Consider the following 10573-nt stretch of genomic DNA (forward strand, 5'->3'; position numbering starts at 1 on the left):
CAAGTCCATATTTAGCGCTAAAGTCACAAAAAGTATTTGTTTCGACAAAGGATTTAACGCAATCAAACTTGAAATTTATACCTGACTCCTTACCTTCATCAAACTCCCAATCTTCATAGTTGCGTTTATTTCTTTCCAATAAATTCCATTTGAAGTCAATATCTCTCTTCATAAAAGAACCGGTACAAGAAGTGTCAAGCATGGTGCGATCATCATGAGAAAGCCGAGCATAGAAGTTTTGAATGATAATTTATCTTGAGAGCTCATGGTTGGGGCATGAATATAACATTGATTTAAGCCTCCCCCAAGCTTGAGCAATGCTTTCTGTGTTGTAGTTTCATGATCCAGTATCATCACATAGCCTATACCATGTCAATGCTTTATGCCTCAAAGATAAGGGAAAGACTTTCTTCTTGACCTCATCCTCGGGCAAACCTGCAAGCTTAAATAAACCACAAACTTCATCTACATAAATTAGATGCAAGTCGGGATGTGATGTTCCATCTCCTGTAAAAGGATTAGCCAGCAGTTTCTCAAGCATACCCGAAGGAAATTCATAGCAAATATTTTCAGTAGGTGCAACAGGTTGAGGAGAAACTCTTTGTGCTTCCGTTCGAGGTGAAGATACCCCGAACAAGCTCCTCAAAGAATTAGTTTCCATAGTTACAAGTGACAATAAATTTCAGCACACTATATAAATGGTTCCTTACCAAATTCCACTTACCAAAGGCGCTTCACTCCCCGACAACGGCGCCAGAAAAGAGTCTTGATGACTGATACGTCCATTTTGCATCATGTTTTCATGTTGATATTTATCGCTTCTTTGGCTGTTATTTCACTTCACGGTACAATTCTTATGCCTTTTCTCTCTTATTTTGCAAGGTTTACATGAAGAGGGAGAATGCCGACAGCTGGAATTCTGGCCTGAAAGTGGAGCAAAGTTGAGATACCTATTGTGCGCAACTCCAAACGCCGTAAAAATCAACGAGGATTTTTTCCGGATTTATAAAAAATACTGGGCCGAAGAAGTGCCAGAGGGGCGCGTGCAGGTGGCCACAAGCCTGCACAACGCGGCCACCCCCAGGCCATGCCATGAGGGCTTGTGGGCAGCCTACTGGCCCACTTTCCCCCCTCTTCTGCTATATGAAGGGTTTCGTGTGGAAAAAAATCAAGGAGGAGCTTTTTCGTGGTTTAGCCGCCGCCACGAGGCGAAACTTGAGCAGAACCAATCTAGAGCTCCGGCAAGACGATCCTGCCGGGGAAATTTCCCTCCCGGAGGGGGAAATCGTCGCCATCGTCATCACCAACACTCCTCTCGTCGGAGGGGGAAATCGTCGCCATCGTCATCACCAACACTCCTCTCGTCGGAGGGGACTCGTCACCATCACCATTTTCATCAGCACCATCTCATCTCCAAACCCTAGTTCATCACTTGTAACCAATCTCCGTCTCGCGACTCCGATTGGTACTTGTAAGGTTGCTAGTAGTGTTGATTACTCTTTGTAGTTGATGCTAGTTGGATTATTTGGTGGAAGAGTTTATGTTCAGATCCTTGATGCTACTCATTAACTCTCTGGTCATGAATATGATTATGCTTTGTGAGTAGTTACTTTTGTTCCTGAGGACATGGGATAAGTCATGCTAATAGTAGTCATGTGAATTTGGTATTCGTTCAGTAAAAGAAACAACACAAAAATATAACAACAAAAGAAAAGAAATGAAATCAAAAAAATAAAAGGGGTGGGTGTGGGGATCAAACCCACAACCCCCTGGTACACCCACCAGAGGCGCACCACTGGGCTAGGCCATCGAGGCTTACCAGAGAGAGGGCCTTAAGCAAGGTAAGCCCTCTTTGGCGCTTGCCCTGCAACTAGACGGAATAAAAGAAAAAGAAAGGCACCCGAGGGGATTCGAACCCACGACGCTGGCGACGGCGCGCAGCTCAGTTGCCACTGCGCCGAGCTGACTGAACTTAACAGAGAGGGGGGTGGTGCCCTTTTGAGCAGCCCCTCTGCACCTGCACCTAATACGGCGGCGGCCGGAGTAGGGGAAGATGGCGAGGAGGCTACGGGTGCTCATCGACGGGGGTGACTACCGACGAGGGATGCGGGGACCTAGGGGAACTCGTTCCCATGGCTAACTCGGCGAGAGGGAGGCTGCAACGGCGGCGCAATGGAGTTGCTTCTCCCGGCCATGGCAGAGCACGGCGGCGGCGACAACCATGCACAACGAGGGGACAAGCACACGGGAGAGGGGGAGAAGACGACGACGCTCACCCAGGGGCACAAAGACGAGGACGAACGACGCTTGATGGAGAGGAAGAAGAGGCTCGAGGCGACGGCGACGACTCTACTCCACTCCGCCCGAGACGACGACGACGAGGAGGGGCCGTCAGAGGAGGGGATCCACCCTCCTAGCATAGGGAATGGATCGAGGGAGGATCGAGCATCCTCCCTATGCGCTTGTATTTGACGGGGAAGCACCGGCGATGAGGGGAGGGACGACGGCGACGCGGCGGCGTTCTCTCTGAACTCCTCTCTCTCTCTCTGGATCTTACCTGTAGAGGGGGAAGAAGGAGGGAGAAGGAGGTGGCGGCGGGGAGAGGGAACTCTAGAGGGTCACACATGTCGAGGGGGGTTAAATAGGCGACGGGATGACGACCTCGACGTCCGTGATGCCACGGTGGCGAGCTCTCTCACACGCTCGACGCTCTCTGACGAAAAGGAGGGGAAAAGGGGTGAACGGCGTCACGAGGAAGAAGAGGGACGGGGAGAAGGCGGCGCGGGCGAGAAAAGGAGGCGAGGCCCAGGTGGAGAAGGAGTGAGCCAGCCCACCTGGGCTTCTCTGGCGCCTGGGCAAGTCCAGGAAAAAATATAAAGGTGTTTTTCCTTTAAAAAAATAAAAGCCACAACCAAAATTTACAGAGAAAAGTAGAAGGGTTTATTTAGAAAAATAAAAATAGATAGGGGTTGAGGGATTTATGCCCTATTTAATAAAAATCTAAACCAAATTTTTAGACAAACTAAATTACACAAAAACAGGAATTTATAATGCTGTTTTTAATTAAAAAACATGGACCTAAAGGCTAATATTACAATGAGAGTTACCCCATCAACCACAAGTAATTTCTCTAAATGTTTAACATTTTTAAAACAGGTTCAAACAAAGTCCAACACACAAGTTGAAATAAACAAAGGAGAAGGGGTTTTAGCATTGTTTGAAAGCATCATAATTTGGAAGCATTGTTTGAAAACATTGGTTTGAAAACACCACAACATCTCACCGCTCACAAGCAAGCTAGCACTACCATGATGGATCAACTAGCAACACAAGAATGAAAGCAATGCATTTGATGAGGATGCCATGATATAAGATGATGACATGAAATGAAGCCACATGAAATGATAAAATTTATAACATCCAAAACATGGTTCCACAAAAATAGGAAAGGATACAAACAAGGAAAGGATTACATCTCGGTTGTTACACCAAGTCTCCCTGGCCAGCTAGGAAGCACCTACCGGCTAGGGGCAAGACGGCCAACTCTGTCTGGCCGGCCAGGAAGCTCCTGCCGGCTAGAGGCGAGACGGCTACCTCCCTCTGGCTGTCTAGGCCAAGCCGGTCAGCTAGAGGCAAGGCGGTCGTGCCCAGGCCAGCTAGTTAAGAAATTAGCCGGCTAGAGAGCTCAAGTCACATCAGACCGTAGGTCATGACGAGACCCTTAAAGGTGGCTACGCGTCAGCCAATGTACTGGCTTGGGGTGCACGACAGGTACAGCGTCGGCGGCCATGCCACTGACCTACTCCGGCTCCGATCCATCATCATGCACAGTGTCGGCCCGTCAAACCCCCACTCCATTACTGCACTCGGCGTGGGAACAGTGGAGACGGCCGTACTGGTGGCCCATGACGAATCTCGCAAGACGACGTCGGACGTACCACACGTGCCCTGCGTCAACCTTACGCGAGAGCCTCACTGGCTAGCCGGCGGGTTCCACAACCAGACGGGACATCGCAGCCGGCGGGCCCCTCCAACGACAAGACAAGACCCCCGTGTGCCCCCTGGCCAGCCGGCGAGGCTGCTAGTCGGGTCCCAGTTTTGTACTTTTATCCGTATTGTAGGTCGGTGGGTTCGTCTATAAAATCCGCGGACCCCCCTCCATGCAGAGGGTCGGTCAACTCAACACACACACACACACCACACAGGAGAGTTAGACGCGAGCCGGCTGCTCCTTCTTCCTCCTCCGCAGAACAACTCCAGGAGCACATTGTAGCCCCATTGATACATTATACACTCCGGCAGGATTAGGGATGTTATCTCTATGGAGAGCCCTGAACCTAGGTACATCGTGCGTTTCATGCTTGTACCAACCTCGTCACCAGCGCCCTCCGGTGTCACTTCGGTTCCCACCATCTCTAGCCTACCCATGGCTTATGTTTTGAGTAAACACCGACAAGGAGGACTCATAGGCTCAACAAGTAGGTGTCTTCCACCCTGTCGCTAGCAGAATACGTGGACCTACACACACAACAAATAACTTTGCTCCCAACGAGTACAAAGAGGTTGTCAATCTTTCTGGGCTTGTAGTTTGCAAAGGATCAAAACACAAGCCGGGAAGTAATAGTGATTCCAACGGAAAAGTAAATGAAATCGGTAAATGATGGAGGTGTAAACAATGATGGTGACATGGACCGGAGTCACATGATGTTCACTAGTGATGTCTCTCTCCCAAAAGACGATAAACAACTATGCTTGGGTAAACAAATCACAGTGGGCAATTGACAGAATTATGATCGCACCGCAATGCTAATTATGCTACTTGATAGTTAGAGGTTCAATAGTAATGGGTAGTACGCCAAGAAAAGTAGACCGTTTATTCGTCAGCATCTACTTACTAATCATCCACCTTGAGATATCTCTCCAGAACATCTCGTCGGTATTAAGTTGCGAGCTCCACCCAGAGTGTAGACTCAAAGCAACGGACAACTGCATTAACGAACTATGCGTAAGGTAAACAATCCTTGCAATCGTGGTCACAAGCACCGTTGTTTTCTCCCTGGTGGCAACAAGCACATCCCCTAGTCTCATGTTTCTGTCACTCAAGCTAGACATTGAAGGGAATGGACCCACAATCATGCATAACGCTCCCTCTTGGAGTTACAATCTACTACTCGGCCAAAGCAATAAATAGCAACGGAGAACATGCATGAATCACTAAGGAACATAATATAAAAGGATAATCAAATATATAACTCATAACAATCTGAACATAATCTCATAATCCATCAGATCCCAACAAACCGAGCATAGAAATAGCAAGAGAATTACATAGATGCCTTGATCATGTAGGGCAGCTCACAAAGACTAACCATTGAAGCACAAGATCGGAGAGAAGACATCACATAGCTACTGGTCATGGACTCATGGTCCAAGGAGGACTACTCACGCCACGTCCGGGAAGCGTCCATCGCAGTGGAGAAGCTTCCGGAGGTCAATCCTCCCTCTGGCAGGGTGCCGGGAAGAGGTCTCCTGATGCTCCCGATCTCCGAAGCGCGGCGACGACGGAACGATGGAGAAATTCGCGATTCCAGAAGTTGTGGAAGGGTTTCCTCTCGGGACTCTAAATATAGGCCAAAGAAGGGCACCTGAGGAGGTGGTACCCACCCAGGCGGCCTCCTGGCGCGGCCTAGGGCCTGGTCGCGCCAGCAGGTCGCCTGGGAGGCCCGTGGCCCCCCTCTAGCCCACTTTCGGTGATCCGGAAGCTTCCATTTCGCTGATTTTTTATATATTTTTTCTGGAATTTTTCAGGCTTCGGAAAATTGGGTAAAATCCCCTGCAAAATAGACATCAGCAGACAGAAACTAGCACTGGGTGCACTGAGTTTGTAGGTTAGTCCAAATATGTGTAAAATGATAACATATAACAATGTCACCCAAAAGATCATGGAACAAGCAGAAATTATAGATACATTTGGGACGTATCAACATGCAGTACTCATCGATGGAAGAGTTGTCATGATGACAGCCGAAGAACTCCTGTTGCAGGAAGACAAGATGCTGAAGTTTGTTCTCGGTGAATAATGTGTTGATCTTGTCCCATACGGCACTCGCGGTGTCATTTTCGGTGACGGCCGTGTGAAAGATGTCCTTCGAGATGGTTTGGTAAAACCATCGGATGAGTGTGGCCTCAATGGCAGACCACTCCGGGTCAACCTTCATGAAGTCGGCGTCCATAGAGCCGTCGATGTGCTCGGTGAGATAGTACACGCGAAAGACAAGGTTGAAGTAGGTCTTCCACGCGTAGTACGAGCTGGTGGAGTTGTCGAGGCGGACGGGGACCCGGGCCTCAATGTTGAGATCGCGGATGGCGGGGCGGAGGGCTCGGGACCCACGAAGGGGTTGGACGAGCGGATGGTGGAGGAACCGAGAGAGGCCATCGAAGGGTGAGGCGGTGGTGGTGGGTGGCGATAGGCCGCTACGGGGTAGCGGCGGCGGTGCGGTAAGGCGCGACGGCGGCGGCTGCGTTGGTGGGTGGCGATCGGTTGCTACGGGGCTGTGGCGGTGGGTGCGGTGCGGCGGTGGCAGTGGGTGGTAGGGAGAGGTGGCACGACGGAGCGGCTTCGGCGGCGACGGCGGGTCAGCAAGGATAGAGGTAGGGGCGGCGGAAGGGAGGCGGCACTGAGCGGCGGCGGCGTGGGAGGAGTACGCGACGGCGGCTTGGTGTGGAGGTGGTGGGTAGTGGCTGCGGCGGTAGAGGGCGCAGCGGCAGCGACGGCTTAAACCCTAGGGTCTGGACCGGGATGATGATACCATATAGAGAGCGGAGTTGACAATGCAATAGTTGATGTATTGATGGGTGTCAAAGGCACGTATATATGAAATACAAGCAGGCTTCTATCTCAAGTATACAAGACTAGGAGATGGGCCAGACTATACGCAATATACATGCAACATATGTTCAACACTTTCAATGTATTGACAAGTTACATACAAGGTATTATAACATGCCTAACATCTACTACCTCTGTACCATAATATATGTCATTTTAGCAGGTCAAATGAACTGCTAAAACGTCATCTCTACTATTAAAGGGGATCTGCCGTCTGTCGTGATGGTTCGACCTCTTCATTTGACACGCACAGCCTCCCCTCGTACGTGCAAACCTCCCACCAATTTTCTTTTCCAATGAAAAACCTCCACGGACGAAAAAACGAAGAGAAACCCACGCTCCCCCCACCCCCACCATCTCCGGTTATTTCCTAAACTGTCATTTTTTATGACCAGATCTATCTGCCCTGAGCGTCGTTCGTCCCCATCTCTCCTCCGCTGCCATCACCCATCTCATCTCCCGCTACCTTCATCTCTCCACCATCACTGCTGCAGTCCCTAGGTAGCCTCCATTGCCTCATATCTCCTCTCCATAACTACGACCGATCTGGCAGTGAGAATCCAGAAGGGGAGGCGCCCAAGGCAAGAAAGACCGCCGCAAAGACGAGTCTTGACACTCGTTGTCACAGTCAAATCAAAATCAATCGGGCTTTCTCTCCTTCTCTCATCTCCCCTCCGCCTCGGAGTCCTCGAATCCCATTGTCGTGCCCTACCGCTGCCGCCGTGCCGCCCTCGCCATCCCCCGGATCAGGCGCCCACGTCCCTGAAGGAGTTCAACGAACCAAGCAACATCCACATCTTAGGTAAAGCCCTGCAAGAAACTCAAACTTGTGCAACTCTTTTAAATTGGGTGCACAAGTCTTCTTCCTCCGTCTGCATCTCCCTCTCAGCCCTTTTAAATGGCGCGCTGAACAGCGGTTGGCATTGCAGCTCCAGGCCGTGATCATGGCGCCGCCGCTCGTCGTTCTCCTCCTCCTCCTCTGCCTTGCCGTCTCGTCGAGAGACGCCGCCGTGCTAACCCGCCGTGACTTCCCCGACGGGTTCATCTTCGGCGCGGGCACCTCGGCCTTCCAGGTACTTCTACATCCACCTTTCACTCTGTCTCTGTATGTTGCAAGCTGAGCAAAGTTTCATGGTTCAAAACATGAATAACGCCATGGACAAGGAAGTGTTGTAACATTTTTTACCCTTTAGGTGGAAGGGGTTGCTGCAGAAGATGGGAGGAAGCCCAGCATCTGGGACACCTTCACCCATCAAGGTCAATTCAGATTATGATTTGTACTATTACTCATCATCACCAGTATCGTTCGTTCGTTCATTTGCAATCCAACAGTTGCAAAACATATCTTGTGATGGCCTCCAGGATCTAATAATTTCTGGGACTATTGCGCTGATGAGCATGCCAGGTTACTCCTATGATAAATCTACCGCAGATGTTTCAGCAGATCAGTATCATCATTACAAGGTTAGTGTCGCGAGCACCGGTTACCTAAAAATAGGACACATATGGGGTACGGACAGATGCTAACTAATCAAATAATTTAAATTTCTTTTCTGACATTAGGATGATGTAAAACTTATGTATGAGATGGGTTTAGACGCATACAGATTCTCCATCGCATGGCCCCGGCTTATACTAGGTAACCATATAGTAGTTGAGTAGTACATCTCTAAACTTTTTATACTGGATGCCACATGTGTAGATGGAAGAGGGGTTAACCATATAGTAGTTGAGTAGTACATCCCTGATATTTATTTACTGAATTCCGACTGTGTAGATGGAAGAGGAGAGATCAATCCAAAGGGCCTGGAGTACTACAACAACTTAATAGATGAGCTGATACGTCATGGTAAAGATTAATTTCTCTATCTGAATTCTGAAATGGCACAAACATGTTGCAGTAGTCGTCCCCTCCTTGCTGCAAGTATAAGAAATCACACATGCTTGGACATGTTCTTCACTCTGATCTTGGTCAACTGACATTTCCTCGCATGTGTTGCAGGCATACGACCTCATGTCACAATCTACCATTTCGATCTCCCCCAGTCCCTTCAGGATGAATATAATGGACTGCTCAGCCCCAGATTCATGTGAGTGCAATCTTCAGGGCACCATCTCTAACACCTGCAAATCAAGGCGTCTGGACTATTAACACGAAGATCCAGAGTTTTCAGATGCTCTACATAAAATTGAATTTGCTATGTTGCTGAGACGATTACACCGCGTATGCTGAAGCCTGCTTTGAGAGCGCATTCAATATGAAGCAGAGGGACTACTATGCCGACGCATACGCCATCGCAAGTAAGTAGATTAACTATTAGATGTTGCCATCTATCTTTGTTTAAGAAATATGTCATCGCTAATGCAATTCAACCTCACTAACATGCAACATTCTTGCGTGGGTTCAGATCCGTACAACGCTATCCAAGAGGTATTTAAAGGGGAATCTGCTGTCGTGATGGTTCGACCTCGTATGACCTCCCTCGCTAGCACTGCCACCGCTAGCAGTTTCATCGATTTTTTCCATTCCTCCATAAACCGATCGATTAAATACAGAAAAAACCGGTTCACATGGAAAAACCTCTACCTCCCCGTCCTCGTCCCTCTCTTCTCCTCCCCCTATCTCTCTGCCTCGCCCACGTCTCGCCTCTCCCGTATCGGCGGACCGGATTTCAAACCCGCGTCAGGTCGACGAGGGCCAGGTCTTCGCCGCCACCGCTCCCCTCGATCCATCGGCGTGCCTGATCCCGCGGGATCCGCCCCCCGCCGGCGCGGCAGAGACCCACCATGGAGGCCATGGAGGAGATGTCGCAGCTCTCCGAGTCGATACGCCTGGCGGCCTCGCTCCTCACGGACGACGGCCCCTCCGACGACTCCGCGCCCAGGCGCCCCTCCACCTTCCTCAACGTCGTCGTCCTCGGCAACGTCGTAAGTTTCGGGCGAAGCCCCACGTGCCTGATAACTGCCGCCTCGTGCCCCGATCTAATCCGTTCCGATCTGTTTGTGCAGGGTTCCGGCAAGTCGGCCGTGCTGAACAGCCTCATCGATCATCCCGTGCTGGTGAGATTTTAGTCTAGCACCTCGGCTCTCCCCACTCCTTCCATGTATCTCCCTTGGCGTTGTTTGTTAATCGGATTGGATTGTATTGGATTGGGTGGCGTTGTGTGGTGCAGCCGACGGGGGAGAACAGGGCGACTAGGGCGGCGATCGTGGTGGACCTGCAGAGGGAACCGAGCCTCAGCACCAAGTCTATCGTGCTGCAGATCGATACAGATCATAGTCATACAGATCATCTGTAGCTTACTAGGATATAATTAGTTTTTTTATTTGCATACAATGTCGAAGTATAGCTTTTCTTGAAACACATCTAAATTTGAAGTGGCATATTATTTTTTAGGAATAGTTTACGTGTGAATTTTTTATGTGATACAAGTGTAATCTACATTATTTTTCATCAATTGTGATGTAGGGCAACAAACTAGTACATCATAAAGGGAGTATATGCAAGGATATGACAATGAAAATGGCCTGTGATTTTGCTTTGCAAAAATTTGAAATGTCATCGCCACCGGTGCATAGTCATACCTACTGCATCAGTCAGCCGTCTATGGATTGCATCTCACGGCCAAAGGTTGATCCCTCAAACCAGAAATTTTCTCTCTAGAATCTGCTAGAGCTTAGGCA

General features: G+C 49.5%; 1 protein-coding gene across 1 annotated transcript; it reads left to right on the forward strand.

Annotated features, from left to right (window-relative positions):
• Positions 1-7111: 7111 nt before the first annotated feature.
• Positions 7112-9634, forward strand: LOC123399854 (beta-glucosidase 32-like). Its single transcript, XM_045094239.1, has 11 exons — positions 7112-7151; positions 7285-7382; positions 7804-7962; positions 8083-8146; positions 8295-8353; positions 8453-8528; positions 8667-8738; positions 8892-8979; positions 9099-9190; positions 9298-9350; positions 9446-9634. Exons 1-11 carry the CDS (start codon positions 7112-7114, stop codon positions 9632-9634), a joined length of 990 nt encoding a protein of 329 aa, XP_044950174.1.
• Positions 9635-10573: the final 939 nt, after the last annotated feature.

Source organism: Hordeum vulgare, chromosome 1H, assembly GCF_904849725.1.
Source record: "Hordeum vulgare subsp. vulgare chromosome 1H, MorexV3_pseudomolecules_assembly, whole genome shotgun sequence".
Taxonomy (NCBI): Eukaryota; Viridiplantae; Streptophyta; class Magnoliopsida; order Poales; family Poaceae; genus Hordeum; species Hordeum vulgare.

Coding starts and splice junctions, on each gene's coding strand:
- LOC123399854 (XM_045094239.1), top strand. CDS start 7,112: ATGGTTCGACCTCTTCATTTGACACGCACAGCCTCCCCTC. Junction 8,980..9,098: donor CTGCTCAGCCCCAGATTCAT/GTGAGTGCAATC, acceptor GCTATGTTGCTG/AGACGATTACACCGCGTATG. Junction 9,351..9,445: donor GGGAATCTGCTGTCGTGATG/GTTCGACCTCGT, acceptor GATTAAATACAG/AAAAAACCGGTTCACATGGA.